This window comes from Arachis duranensis, chromosome 2, assembly GCF_000817695.3.
Source record: "Arachis duranensis cultivar V14167 chromosome 2, aradu.V14167.gnm2.J7QH, whole genome shotgun sequence".
NCBI classification, from domain to species: domain Eukaryota; kingdom Viridiplantae; phylum Streptophyta; class Magnoliopsida; order Fabales; family Fabaceae; genus Arachis; species Arachis duranensis.
Genome location: NC_029773.3, coordinates 55430448 through 55445818, shown reverse-complemented (window position 1 = coordinate 55445818; position 15371 = coordinate 55430448). Strand labels below are relative to the sequence as shown.

Genomic DNA, 15371 nt, shown 5'->3' with positions numbered 1-15371 from the left:
ATTTCACCTTAATTGTTATTTTTCTTTTTTCTTTTTAATATAATTTTTTTAGTATTATATATATATATATATTTTAATTTTTTTTAATTTTGTCTTATAAATTTAATTCTAATCGAACATTGATTATTTGAATCGATCCAATTTAAATTTAATAATCGGTTCGAGTTGGATCACAAAAAAAATTCAACTCAAACCGATTAAAATTAGTAGATTCGAATATCAAATTTACTAAAATCCAACGCATTCAACCTAAATACATCTCTGAGAATAAATACAAGACATCTTGGGTCTGAGACTAAATTACAGATGCACCACAATAAGGCAGTGTTTGTTTTGTCATACATGTCCATCAAGAGATGGACACGGTGGTACATGTCCACCGTTTGGTTCATTAGACATAAATTTTTGATGGACACGGTGACACACAGAAGCACATAAAATATGTGTCTTTAGTGTCTCTCCTTTAACCTAAGACACTAAAACACAAATTATAAGACACAAACTTTTCTAATCTTATCCCTTCTTTTTTTTTTTAATTCTAATTTTATCCTTTTTTCCTTACCCTCTCATCTTCTCCTTTCTCTTTTTCTGATTCACCTCCTTCCATCATACACTCTCATCTTCTTCTCATACTCTTTTTTCATTTAACCACAGTCTCTCTCCATTGCACTTCTTTGCCGCCATCGCCGCCGTCACTACTGTATCTCTTCCTTCATACGTTGTCGCAACCACTGTCGCGTTCCTTTGTCACGCCGCCTTCGCCGTGGTTGTCTTCTCCGTTCTCTGCCTCACTGTCGTTGTTAAGGCTTCCTTCCATGTTTGATATTGAGGCATTTCCAAATCAAACTCGCACCTCCGTCTCTCTTTCACGCCGCTGTCTCCCTTCCACTATATGGTCATCTATTTTGCTGTTTTTTTCTTTCCTATTCTTTGAGGTTTTTTTTTGTGATGAGAATAATTGTCTATTTTTAATTTCAATTTCAATTTTTTTGTTTGTGACTATAATTAGATCGTGCTTTTTGCATGCAAGATGAGAAGAAGATAATTGAGGGGAGAGTTTTCTGTTTTTTTTATTTATTTTTTATTTAAATTTTGATTAATCTTGTTGTTAGAGTGATTTTGTATTAGTTTGTTGATTTGTAGAATTGAATCTATAATTACACTAAAAATTATTAATAGTGATAATCTGAGTTAACATGATAATGGTGATGGTGATAGAGATAGAAAAGTGATAGATGGTAGGGTTATTAGTGTCATTTTATTAAAATTGTAATTTAAATGCAAGGTCATGTACTTAAATACCAAACAAATTTAAGACTTTATATCCTAATGTGTCTATGTCATTTTATGTCTTTATGATTATGTCTTATGTATTATCACCACTAACCAAACGGAGCCTAATTAAATATATGTGCTACATTTTTAAAACATAAAAAATAAAAAAAAATTATTTAAAAATTAAGAGGATAATTAAAATATAATTTAAGATAAAAATGTCCAGGACCGCAAGTTAACTAGTGAGTGAGTGCCTGAGAGTGACAGTGAGCTTCTCCTCGCCCATCGGCCCTGCCTCCGTTGTGCTTCTTCGAGATTTCGTTCCTAGACGCTTCTCCTTCTAACGCGTCTTCTCCGTTCTCATTCTGTGTTCTCCCTTCTAGGTTTGGATACAAATTTATCATCCTCGTTTTCTTCTTCTTCATATTCTTTCGAATAGTAATGCTTTGTTAGTTTTCCTGTTGTTATTTGCGTTAATTTCCTTCTCTTTCTTCTCCGGCGCCATCAACTTGGCGGTTACTCCTTCGCCTCTCTTCTCCCCTCACCCTCAGGTACTCTCTAAAGCTTTGTTTCTCTCTTCATTTCTGCTCCCTGAATCGCTTCCTTTTTTTTTTCTTCCTCCAACTTGCTATAGCTGTTCCAGCCAGTTGAAGTGGCAAAATTTAATTGGTCTTTCCTGAAATCAATCTCATTTCATATATCTTTTTCAATGCAAATTTCAGTTTGAAAATAATTCATTTACTGATACTCTACGCGGGCACCACCGCCACGCTCTAGTTAGAAAAGAGAGAAATATGATTGTTGATTCCACATCATTCATAAGTTGTGGTGCAGAGAACAACCACCTTTATCGTGACTTTGAGTTTAAACTTTAGAGTGTCAACCTTAGCTTCAGACTTTGAGCTTAGCAATGACTTCCTTCATTGGCAAGCTCTCCTCACTTCCCCTCTCTCTCCCCCTCTCCATTCGTTCTTCTTCATCCAAAGGTACCATCGCAACACTACTTCCTTTCCCTTTCGCCCTTCTCTTCTAAACTCTCTACTTTTTAATTTTTATTATCTTTTGTTTTATTTTTGGGGATAATGGAAAGAAGATGTGACACTCAGAGAGGACTGGAGGAAAAGGTCAAGGCCCATTGCACCAGGTGGCACTTACCCAGCGAAAGATCATTGCAGGTAATGATATATACTTGGTGTTTCTCATTTGAAGAAAAAGATATTCTGTTTTGTTAATTTGTTCCCTTTCTTGAAAACAGTAGCTGCGGCTTGTGTGACACATATTATATTGCACATGTCAAGAATGCATGCGCTTTCTTGGGAGATGGAATGTCTAGGATTGAAGTAACTTGCTCTCTTACTTCCTCTCCTTAACTTGTTACTATTCATGTATCTATGACTCTTGCTTTACCTCATCCATTTGATTCAAAATTTCAATTTATTTATGTACTAGTATTTTCCGATGCTACTAAATCACAAATACATTTTTAACCCTCTTGATACTTGGCCCTTTTCTCATTATTACAAGATTGGATAGAAAAGGTTGTCAACTTAGGTTGACAAAAATGGTTAGGTTCTAGCACTTAATTGGTAGATCCCATGGTCTGTATGAAAATTAGAGGTAATCTAGTTAGCAGAATATAGTAGAAACTTTCTTTTTTTTGAAGCCTGAAACTACTCCGACAAAACCAAAGATTTGTTTCTACTTTGCCCGCCATGTTCATAACCAAGTTCTTCTTTTGTCGCTAAATTGTGCTGCATAAGTATTCTATTGAAAGGGAGGACCACCGGTTTGGCACCTAAAAAGTGAAAATGTTGACAAACTAGTTGCTAAATGATGTTTTATTAGTTTGTAGTAGCCTAATGATGAATTCTATTTTCACTAATGAGATTTGTTAATGTTAACAAAAAGCAAAGCTGTTGTAGGGAATGATTTGTTAGCAACTTGATTTTTTATAGACTATGTTTCAGTGTGTTGATCATTTTGGGACAGAATTTGTCAGCAGAAATGCACAATAATCATTGGCGTATCTTGAGAGAATATAATATCTAATTTGTCAGTTCCCTTATTCAAGTTGTCCAAACTGAAAGATTTCTAATGATTAACCACTTCGATTGTATGCATCATGAATACCATTAGTAAGAGTAATTTGGTTACGGACTTATGGTACAACTAATTAAATACTTGGTTAACATAAATAGAAGTGATATGATAGAGAGAATGGTGTCTAGTCATTTGTGTAATTGTGAGCGTTTGGTTTGAGAGGTATCTTAAAATTCTCTGTCATTGTAATTCATCAACAAACAGTAATTTCTAATTCTAGCGGTAAAACCCTATGCATCCACTTTTTCTTGTTGCATGAATCTCAATGAATCCAGTCACAAATTAAAATGAATTCTTCAATGTTGTGCACTTCTTAATTTTATCATTTAAAATTTGATTAGTCAAGTTCACATTTTTCATTTGCATAATTGAACATCAGAAAAAAAGAAATACCTTGATTAGTGTGCTTCTGTCTAGAAACTACAAAGATGGCATAATTGTTTTCCATTTCAGAGATTGGAACCTGTTGTTCATGGTAGAGGGAGAAAAACTGATACCTTAGATGAAACCTACTTAGGGGTCCATGAGGAGCTGTTATATGCTCGAAAACTTAACCCTGTGGAAGGTACTTTTTTCCAGAGTTGAAAATGGTAAATTCCATATGCTTCTACCATATTATATTTGGATTGTAACTATTAGTGTATGTCTTGTGCTTTAAGTATTTTTTCTCAGTCTTTTTCTAATTTCTTTTTTAAATACTCATCTATGGGTAGGGCCTCTGAATCATCATTTCTTCCCTTTTGATTTTTGGGTTTTCTAATGTTACTTCTGATTTCAATCCAAAACTTTAGTGGCTATATTATACTTGTCAAATTTATTCTTATGATAGGAGCTCAATGGACTGGGATAGTGACAACCATTGCAATAGAAATGCTTAAATCAGGCATGGTTGAAGCCGTCATTTGTGTACAGAGGTATTGGAAAGAACTTGCAAGTTTTTAGATGGGATGCAAGATGCGGCTGTCTGTTAAAGCTGACCTTGTTTCTTGTGTTAATTATGTTTACTTCATAGTGATCCTGATGACAGATTCACTCCAAGACCTGTTTTAGCAAGGTTTGCTTCATGGCATTCTGGTTGAAATTTTTCCAGAAATATGCAAAGCTGAAGAAATTGTACCATTTCGTGATACCCTGTTATGTTAACATGTCACATAGCACTTTGCGAAATGGGCCTTTTTTGTGAAATAGGTCCTATTTTGCAATAGCGGGTTGCGAATGAGAGATTCCCCCCTTCCCCGTGATTCAAAAATGGGCCATTTCACATGGGGGAGTTGTGGTTTGGGGATAACTTTTGTTGAAGCCAAATGAACATATCATTGAAAATGCACTGGGCTTGCAAAATCAGTGCAAATTTTGTTTCCCACCCAGTCTTGGTGAAAATGTCAGACTCGTGATAAAAGTTAGCTTCAATGATGTAAGGCTCCTGTTGTGCTCTAATAATGGAGTGAATTGAGTAAAGAATCTTGAGGAGTTTAAAGCTGTTAAGTTAGTTAATAAAGGAATTGCTGGCTAACTAAAGTATGTAAAGCCCCTTCTACCCCTTCCAACTCATTTCACATCTCGTTGTTGCGAAATTGCCAATTTCTGTGCAAAAGAAAAAAGCATCTCATACTCCGCTTTTGGGGATATTTAATTCTTTTATTTATTTTTTCTATTTAATTGTTTCTTTACCAAATTCAGGACACCAGATGAGGTGTTGGCTGCTAAAGGTGTCAAGCCAACATTATCACCTAACCTCAATACCCTTGCGCTTGTTGAGGTGCTTGCGAAGTTACTTTTTGTTTTTCAATAGTTGCACATAGCAGCATATTCTCTGTACAAATTTAACTGTTCAAACATTTTGAGAAGTTTTCTCGCTATGAAAGAATATTCATTTGAATGTCAAGTTCACCATATTCATGGGAATTTCTTGCTAAGGTTTGAAATATGTTCATATAATGACAAAACATTTCTGAGTTATCCCTCAGTTCTCTTGGCTTGGTGATTGTGATGTCAAATTCATTCAGTGATGTTTTATGTTTACTAGACTAGTCATCCATGTCCACATTGATGGTTTATCTGTTATTCACATTTCTCTTCATTTGGTGCTTTTCTTAAAGCAGATGACCATTCAACTCTATTATTTGCTTTGAACTAGATACTTTTGACAATTTATTTGTTTCTATCTATTACATGTGAGAAAGTTCTATTAGCAAATTATGGATATGAAGAGGTCACATGCATACTAAAGAAACAATAGGCTCCATGAAGTCCAATAGATCATTTACCTAAACTCTTTCTTTGATTTGAAACCTACAAGTGAAGACAATTCTTCAATTGGCTGTGATGTTAATTTATACTCTCTGTTTTAGTTTTTGATTTCAATTGCCATAAGAACATTTGGAAGTATTGTTGCTATGTGTTGATTTTAATTTTCATTTATGACAGGCTGCAGGTGTCAAACGTCTTCTTTTCTGTGGTGTAGGCTGCCAGGTGCAAGGTATGACTGGTACAAAGATGTCTTTCATTTTTTTTAGTTTTTATCATTTTCTCTATTGTGACTTGTAATGTAATGCAGATTAATTTCTTCAATTGCAGCATTAAGATCGGTTGAGCACCACTTGAATTTGGATAAGCTCTATGTTTTAGGCACGAATTGTGGTATGCTAGTGGTTTTATTTTATTTTGAATTATTTCAATCCATGACTAATCAAGGAATATAAGAATAATCGACAAACCTAATGTTCATTCGTATCATTAGAAGAGGTATTGTGACAAGTAGGGAATCAGTTTAGAGCAATAAATATAGTAGCACTCTACTCAACTACTTTCAATAAATACAACACCTAAACTGCTAGCCATGGTATAAACACAATCTATTTCAAGTTTTCAGCATAACAAAACATGAATTATTATGAATTATAAAGTTGGTAATAATCAATTGCTAAATGGATATTTGTTTACGTTTTGAACATATTTACACTAGTCCTTCTGGAATTTGGACTGATACAGAAATTCATATTCAATAGTGGACAATGGAACTAGAGGAGGACTAGATAAGTTTCTAAAGGCTGCAAGTGAAACACCTGAAACCGTTCTCCATTATGAGTTCATGCAAGATTACAAGGTTTTCTGCTATAAAACTCTCTATAATTTAGTTTATTACATTTACAAGTTTCTTAGTGTTTTTATTATCTTGTAAAATGTTGATAAAAGATTGTGGTTTCTTGATTCAATGGGTCTATATACCTGTAAATCTTATTTTCAGTCTCTAGCCAATCCTCCATTATAGCACCTTCTCTTAATAGAATTAATACCAATGACAATTTACAAATGAGAAGACCACATAAGGTCATTTCTCCAAATGTGTGTTACGTGTTGGGGAGATTCAGAACTGGTCTCACATTTGTTCTTACGCTGCCCTATGGCTGATTCTTTGTGGAATTCTGTCCGGTATTTATTGAGTCTTTGGTATGCCCAGCATCACTAGATCAGTTTCTTTAACGAGGTTTACAGGCTTTGGGGAAAGAAAGAGGCAAAATCTTTGCGGCATTGTGCAATATATGCTGCTATTTGGAGTATTTTGTTAGCGCACAATCTATGATCTTTTAGTGATATAGTTTCAGGAAAAGATGTCTGAAATAGAATTAGACATTTAGCATCTATATATGACGTAAAGCATTTTTTTTTTTTCATAGGACTTTCCCTTTCAGACATGATGAGAGATTGGAAAGATACTGTTCATTGAATTTTGTGGTGTTTTGTATATTTCTTTTGGCTTGGGAGGATATCTTTTCATTGACTTCATTGTATTGTTTAATGAAATTCTTTCTTTTGTTATCAAAAAATAAATAAATAAAAATTTTCTCCTGTAAAATGTAAATACGTAGTTTAAAATTATAGCACCAAACGGGTTTCTTTAGAATTATAATTGGGAATGATGTAAACTATTTTGTACATGCATATTACTCTGGTTACCGGTACCTCACTTTAGTTATGAGTTATGACAACAACAAAACAACAGCAGTGCCTTATGCTACTAGTTATGAGTTATGACACTATTGATAAAATATTATGAAAAGAAGGATATAAATGGCTTGTTTATAGGCATGGTTCATGATAAGACAGACATTATTTGATCCATGTAACCTAACAAACTAGGTTTTGTGGGTCTGGAAGTTTATGCGCAAGGCAATGCTGCCAATGGTACTTGGAAATATCAAAAGTGATACACATGTTCGATTTCTTTACATAGGAGGTCAAGGGTATTGCCTAGTTTTAGTTTTGTCAATCAAATGTGTGAACATTAATAAAGTAAGCTGGTGTAATCTAGAGAGGCAGCAGGTAGTTAGAGTAGCAGAGCCAGCTAGGATGGCACAGCTGTAGTTAGTTACAGCTGTCATAACTAACTTAAGCATGTAAGAGTTATCATGCCTTTTGTACTAGCTTATACCATAAGTGTCTTCTCATTGTATATAGGCACAAATCTGGTGCTAAGCTTAGTAATAATACAGGTTACACTGTTTAGTTCATTATCTCTTCTTTCTGAACTCTCTAAATTCTCTCTTCTGTATTAAACATTGATTCAAGTTACAATCTCAACTTTGAATTTTTGTGATATGCTTTCATTGCATTTGTGAGTATGCGAGTCTTGTGCACAATATTAAGATTCCTACCCTGAGTCATGGTGCAATATTAAGGTCATGTAAGTTGGCCCTCAAGACCCTAACTGGCAGGGTTGGGACCCTTGCACAGATGATTTCTTCATTTTATTTGCAGATCCTATATCCTGGTCCTTGGTCAAATTCTGACACACTTTCAAACTTCTTTCAGGTTCACTTGAAGCATCTGGATGGTCACATTGAAGAGGTAAACAACCATTCGTCGTATTTATTTGGTCATGATTTTACAAGCAATTGGCTTCATTCTGTTTCCCTGTTTTAACTTAACAGGTTCCGTATTTCTGTCTACCAGCAAATGACTTGGTTGATGTTATTGCCCCATCTTGCTATAGGTTATCTGTTCTTTTACTTTGTATAATGTGACATATCAAATTTATATACAATTTAGAATTTACAGTTTCTTATATTTCGTTTTATGTTGTTTCATGCTTTCTTCGATTTTCCGGCAGTTGTTTTGACTATACAAATGCTTTAGCTGTAAGTCCTTGTCTATTCTTATCTTTTTAGCATGCATATTTTTTTTTATCTCATTTTACCTTTGAAGGTTTTGTAGGTGGTTGCTTCCTAAAGTACACGTGAATTTGTCTGCACTATACTAACTGTTCCGTTATGTTCTTTCACATTAGTAATTTAATCACTTATGATGCTGAACGAGTTCTAACTTTCCTGTTGGCTATACTATGTCAAATCTGGAATTAAGATCGAGTGTTCAAAATTCATCACTTCTCTTGATACTAGGAAATTCTGTAAGCACGGAATTGTATTTTATGTGGTTACCAACCCCTTTATTATTAAAATTTGATCTATGATTATCTATTATTTGAGAGAGTAGTAGTATATGGTATCTATTATTTACATTTAATTATACTTTGCGATAGATAACAAGATCACTTGTTGCATTAATTTGCTCCATTATTCTGTCTATAATTGAACCATCTTCTTTAGTGGATAGATTGGATGTGAAATTTTCATGTTAAGAAATTATCTTTATTTTTCCTGATCTAGTTTCACATTGAATAAAATAATTTTCAGGATTTAGTAGTTGGATATATGGGTGTCCCAAAGTATTCTGGAATTAGCATGACACAACATCCACAATATGTTACAGTCAGGTAACTCCAATAAAAAGTCAAAGTCCTTTCCTTTGCACTTTGACTTTGTTCGGTAAATGCTCCTTAAATATTGTTTAAAGTGGAAGGAAAGGTTTAGATTCTGTGTGTCTTAGCTACATAGTGGAATCTGTGCAGAATTATGAATATGAACAATTTTTTATCGTATTGTAATGAATCCTATGAGATTTGAACTGATCCTATAATATCCTAATTGATTTATTCACATATCTATTATAATATATTAAAGGAGAGTCCAAAGTAGTGTTATAGTGAATGAATGATATATAAACTTCTATGTTTCATGTAAAATTGCCATGTCATCTATAGCTTTTATTTGTCCCAAAAGTTTTTTTATTTGCATCAAATATACTCCCGACAGCTAAATTTTTAAAAGATTTAAGACGAATCTAACAATAATACATGAGAATTATGTTTGATTTGCTTGTGTTGAAGGTTGTTCTTATGTAATTGTTGTTGAATTGGTTCTAAATTTTTTGAAAAATTAGCTGCTAGGGATATATTTGATGCAAATAAAAAATTTCTGGGACAAAATTGAAACAAAATTAAACTTAAGGGTATTTTTGAAACTTTTACCAAACTTCAGGGACAAAAAATTATACTTTACCCAATTTTATTTTATGAAAATCTATCTATCTATCTATCTATCTATCTATCTATCTAGTATAAAAAGAAAAACCAAATAATGATACAATGAACACTTGACATATTAGATAATTTCTAATATTGCCACATAAGCTCTTTAGTGAAATTGTCATTTTATAGCCTTTTAATCATCATATTACTTTTTAATCTTATAGGTAGTATTTAGATATACCTTTTAATCTCTTTTTACACTTTTTTTCTAGGTTATTTTATACCTTTAATAGTAATGTTATTTTTCTTGAATAGATATAAATTGGTTAATAAAACCTAATTTATTTTCTCTTTTTTTTCTCACTTATATTCATGTTTACCATAACATTTATTTCACACCTTTTTTATCTCCTCTCATATACCTCTCACTCTTTTATCCTCTATTATTCCTAATGTTTTGCACAATTATTTGAAAAATTTGGTTGATGATCACGGTTTTTTATTTGCTCACTATATGGTGGATGATGAACTCCTAAAATACTATAATGTATGAAATTCTTACAATATTTTTAAGTTTTCTTTTGCTGTTTTTGATCTAGTTGTATTTATCAATTATATATTGTCTTTATCAATTATATATCACCTTTTTTCAATAATTTACATTTTTAATATTATTTAGTTATAATAATAATGTTGCAAAAGCATGATGTCATGATTGATAGATGTTATTTTCAATTATTGAAACATTATGTTCTTATTTACATTATATCTAATAGTTTCATTCTTGCACTATAATATTTAAGTTTCTTAAATATACGTATTAAGTGATGAACTCTTTCAAATACTAGAATAGTTAATATTAATTTCTTAATAGTGATGAACTCTTTTACAATTTTATTTAGATTTAATATTCATTTTTACAATTTCTTTATTAAATAGTTTCTTACGTATAAAAATTAATTAATTTTAGTTTTGCGCAATGTACGGATTTAAATCTAGTTCTAATAGTTATTATCACAAGTATGTATTGTGTTGAGATTACGGATTGCAGTGTTCATCCAAGGGTGTTTTGTAAGGCCAATTCTAATCTGCAGTTTGCTCTTCAAAAATGACAGGAATGAACGAGGTAGAGAAATGCTGCGGCTTGTAGAGAACTTATTAGAGATTCGTCCAACAACTAGTGCTGTAAATTATCAGCTGCATTCCATTTAAAAATATTAACTTCACTATTTGACAAGGAGGAATATGACTTTGCTTTCTGAATCAGGGAGATCGTAGACCATTTGTTATGGAGACTGTTAAGGCTGACGATAATGCTAAGTTAGGTATGCATAACTCGCATTTCGTCTTCATTTTGGCCCTTGACATTCGTGACATGTTTATTATTCTGAACCTAATGGTTGCATGCATAGTATCTCTTATTTCTTTTGCCTAGCATCGAAGCTTATGAGATTTCAATCTTGATTGCCTTTATATTTGTAATTCCTGATTTGAGCAGGAAGAGGTCCTTCTCAGCTGGCTCCCAAATTCATTGGAAACTTGCTCGCTTTTATACTAAACTTGGTAAAATTCCTAGCAATTTATCCATTTATATAAACTGTTTATGAACACAAGAGATGCTGACATTTTGGCTCTGGCTTGTGTTAAGATTGGTCCAAAGGGTCTGGAATTTGCACGCTATTCACTTGATTACCATACCATCCGCAACTATCTGCATGTAAATCGAATGTGGGGAAAAGAAAGGTAAGAACAGGAATTGTCGATAATTCTAACTTTCATTTGAAGTGCAGTTTTTCATATTCTCAATATAAATGCATGCAGAGCTGACAGGCATATGCCTGGATATGCAAAGAAAATTGTGGATCTGTACAACCAAAATGGTCAAATTGAGGAGATGCTTGGCAACAAGTGATTCTAAACGATTTATATATATGTTCGATTCAGTGGCATAAATACTTCCAAAGGTGCACTGATCATAAGTTTTCCTTAATTTGGACCAAGGATGAGCACATTATACTGTCACACCCATACCAAATTGCAGATTCAAAAGTGACTTGGTCTAGATGGTTAGTAACTAGTAAGTGTTGAATAATATGGCAAAAATTAATGTGGGTCTAGCATAGATTGTTCAATAAATGTGAAAGACGTGATACTCAAACTTTCCGATGACAACAATTCTTATTTTTGAGCCATGGTTCATCTTTATAATTGTCATTAGTAAAATGTAGGATGAATTTGCTGTATTTTGTTGCTTTGTGGCATATTATTGAAGCACAATTAACACTTTACCAGAATTCTCCAAATTGGATTTGCATTTAGCTCCTTTATATTGCACAAGATGGTAAAGTGAAGGATTAGGTATCATTAGATAAACCATTTGTGTTGTATGGAACTCGCTAAATAACCTAATGTTGCTTAAACCATTTGTGTTGTATGGAACTCGCTAAATAACCTAATGTTGATTGAATCTTCTTTTTTGTATGGAACTCGCAATCTATGACACCTGCTTAAGCGGATTAATGAACTAATCACTAGATCAACCTGAGTTTATTAATGGTGCTTGAATCTTCTACACATCAACATTGGTCCTTGCTAGTTTCCTTTTTTGGAAAATAAACCGCTCAACTCCTGCAGCCCTTCGGCATAGCCATCGAGTTGTGAGGAGCATGTCAACCCTAGTGTCTTACTGGCTAGGCCATCAAGACACTAAGATTGGATGAAGGACAAAACTTTATAAAAAGTATTACTTTAGTTTCTAACGTTTAGGTTAAGTCTTAATTTTATCTCTAACATTTGAGACGTTCTATTTTTATTCCATATGTTTTATTGCGTTCTATTTTAATCTTCTAGTCAAAATTAAGATTTTCTTCTGAAAGTATTTTTTTTCCTAAATTGTTTTTTTTTTTCTCTTATTATTCTGTCACTTTTGTTTTCAAATCACTATAATAGTCAATGATAATTACAATTACGAGTTTAATCTCTACCTGGAAAAAATATAATGGAGGAAAATGTATTTTTAGAAGAAAAATTTAATTGAATCAATGAGCAAAATAGGACGTAATAAAATATTTGAGATAAAAATAAAATGTTTCAAATCTTAAGGACGAAATAAAATTTAGCAAAAACATTAAAGGCTAAAATCATATTTTACAGTCTCCAACTTCATATTATTACTGAATGTCTAGTCTCATTGGAGTGGTTTGTATTGGGATTCCAATTTGGTGGGATATCATTGTTTGGATATTATTTTAGAGAAATGATGTTTGACCGACAAAATACTACTTTTGCCAACTGCCAACTACGATACGCATACAGATGCTAATATACAATGTTCGATTTGCCTTTTGTAGTGGGGATTGAAGTAACCCATGCCTATGCCCTTAGATTGAAACTAACATGTTTTCTCCCTGTTATTTTTCTCACTCAATCGTCACGTCATTCTTCTAATGCAAATTAAAAAGTTCTTACTATTAACCGACGAAGTTAATCCCTTTCAAATCACGAAAACTAATCCCTTTTGCTTAATACGAGTCTCGTAGACAGTTACTGGAGTTTGGTTTGACTTCCTCGTTGTCGCATTACTTTGGTGTCGCCGGTGAAGTATCCACGGGGCTTGCTGTGATGTTGTCCACAGGCCGTGAGAGAAGTTTATTGAGGGATTTCACGGGCCGTCAAATTCTCTTTGTTGGTGTCATCCGTGAAGTGTCCACAGGACCTGCTGTGACGCTGTCCACAGCCCGCGAGGAAAGTTCATTTGAGGGATTACATGGGCTGTGAAATTTGGGTTTGTCATCTACACGGGCTGTGCAAGCACTGCTATTGGAAGATTGTTGGTGTTAGTGCAGTGTTAAAGTTTCAATTTTTGGCATATACATTTAAATTTTCGTAGGGTTTACTAAGTTTGTATCCATGTATGTTGTGTTAGTTTCTTTGAAAATTCTACTTGTGTTTTAGTAGTTCTGAGTGAAGTAGTGAGATTAATGGTTAATAAATAGTGAGCTATAGTTAAATCCCAATTTCAGTTAATATTGAAGTTATGCTTTAATTTCTATAACTTTTCCTAGTTTTCTATGTTGAGAGATAAATGTTGGTACATGTGTTGGTTAGGTTGTTATAACACCTTAATTTTCCTAAGCTTTACCTCGCGTCGTAAAGCAAAAATTAATCAAAGGTTACGCCAATTCTAAAGCTTATACATATTTATATAGAAAGAAATAATATATTCTAGAAGCCCGACGAAGAATTAAACTCAAAAACAGAGTTTGAAAAGCACAAAGCGTACTCACGAAACTACACTAAACGAAGCACAAGACATACGTACGGATATCAAGGTATATGTAAATAGATATATCAAAAAGATAATAATAATATAAAGATCTAGCCGTCGCTCGCGGAATTTAAGCCGGCTAGTTACATACAGACATACAGAGTTTAAACAGTTAAAAACAGCTTATACAAACTTCCTCTCAATTTAAGCCTCTAGGCAAAATAGATACAAAAGTGAGAGATCTATACACAATAATCAAAAGAGACTTCAAAACAGGATAGAGATCCTTCGCTCTGTCACCACCAAAGTAACTCACCGAGATGGGTTGCAACCCGCATCTGAAAAACAACAACAGAATATGGTATGAGAACCGGAAGTTCTCAATATGGTAACAGTACCCAATGATGTAAGATATAAGACTCTGGGATGCCAGAGGCAATCCTAGAACTTCATATCCATCACAAGATTCATCTTAAAGCATAACTAAAACATTAAACATAACTTGAAACCATACAATTAAAGAGGTATTCTAACTTAGTTGATTTCTAATCTAACAACTCTTCGCTGTCCCACAGCCTTCACCAGCCTATCCTCCATGCGATCCCATCGCCACCGCCTTCTAAACCTCCTCAATCCTAGTAGAATACACAAATAATATCAATGCAAGGAAAGCACAAGTATAAGCATGTATATCAGGTAATTCAATTAGGCAATTAGGCATACAATTCAAGTCGGCAAAGCAAGCAAGCAAATAAAAGATGCACATGATGAATGCCTGCTCAATTGGCTGTGATATCACATTGTCGGTTCAACTGCCAAGCCGACACATCTCCATGGAGATGTCGCCCTTTGGTATCATACTGGCAACCCCCGAGATATCGTTCCTGGAACACGGTCCAGGATATAGTGCCTACACACTCTAGTGATACGAAGGGATGCGAGCAGAATACTCTTGCCACAGACCTCACATCTCAACGTAAGCGGGATTAACCACCACCCTTACGCCACCGCCGCGACCTCGACAGGCGGGATTAACCGCCGTCCTTGCCAGGCGCATAGCGTCTCAGCAATCTTGTTACCTCGACAAGCAGGATTAACCACCGTCCTTACCAAGCGCATAGCATCTCAACAATCTCATTAAAATATTTCATCAGTGGTTTGCAAAAATCATTTCATTCAGAACTCATTATTTCACCACTTTCACAATGCATTAAGAACTCATCAGTCCACCACTCTCACAATTCATTATCAATAATCACCAATACCATACGCCACCTTCTCACTCAACCAAAACCATCCTCAGTACTCTAGAAACCTAAGCGTCCGTTCTCTAACTTTTTACCCGAAATACCTAATAAGATT

The 15371-nt window shown here is 33.8% G+C and overlaps 1 protein-coding gene across 10 annotated transcripts; it reads left to right on the top strand.

Annotated features, from left to right (window-relative positions):
* The first annotated feature begins 1505 nt into the window (after positions 1-1505).
* LOC107474464 (7-hydroxymethyl chlorophyll a reductase, chloroplastic) lies at positions 1506-12030 on the top strand. Of its 10 annotated transcripts, XM_052257139.1 has the most exons (21): positions 1514-1658; positions 1729-1826; positions 2099-2261; positions 2366-2450; positions 2531-2615; positions 3829-3940; positions 4205-4289; positions 4388-4429; positions 5056-5134; positions 5803-5854; positions 5953-6015; positions 6384-6481; positions 8188-8223; positions 8307-8368; positions 8486-8513; positions 9069-9148; positions 10858-10927; positions 11010-11067; positions 11241-11305; positions 11391-11485; positions 11564-12030. In XM_052257139.1, exons 3-21 carry the CDS (start codon positions 2186-2188, stop codon positions 11652-11654), a joined length of 1362 nt encoding a protein of 453 aa, XP_052113099.1. In that variant the 5' UTR covers positions 1514-1658; positions 1729-1826; positions 2099-2185; the 3' UTR covers positions 11655-12030. The 10 variants fall into 10 exon arrangements, with proteins under 10 accessions (XP_015949571.1, XP_052113102.1, XP_015949573.1 ...); XM_016094085.3 differs by lacking the exon at positions 1729-1826 and having other exon boundaries at positions 1506-1658; positions 2110-2261; XM_052257142.1 differs by lacking the exon at positions 1729-1826 and having other exon boundaries at positions 1506-1658; positions 2369-2450; positions 2534-2615.
* Positions 12031-15371: the final 3341 nt, after the last annotated feature.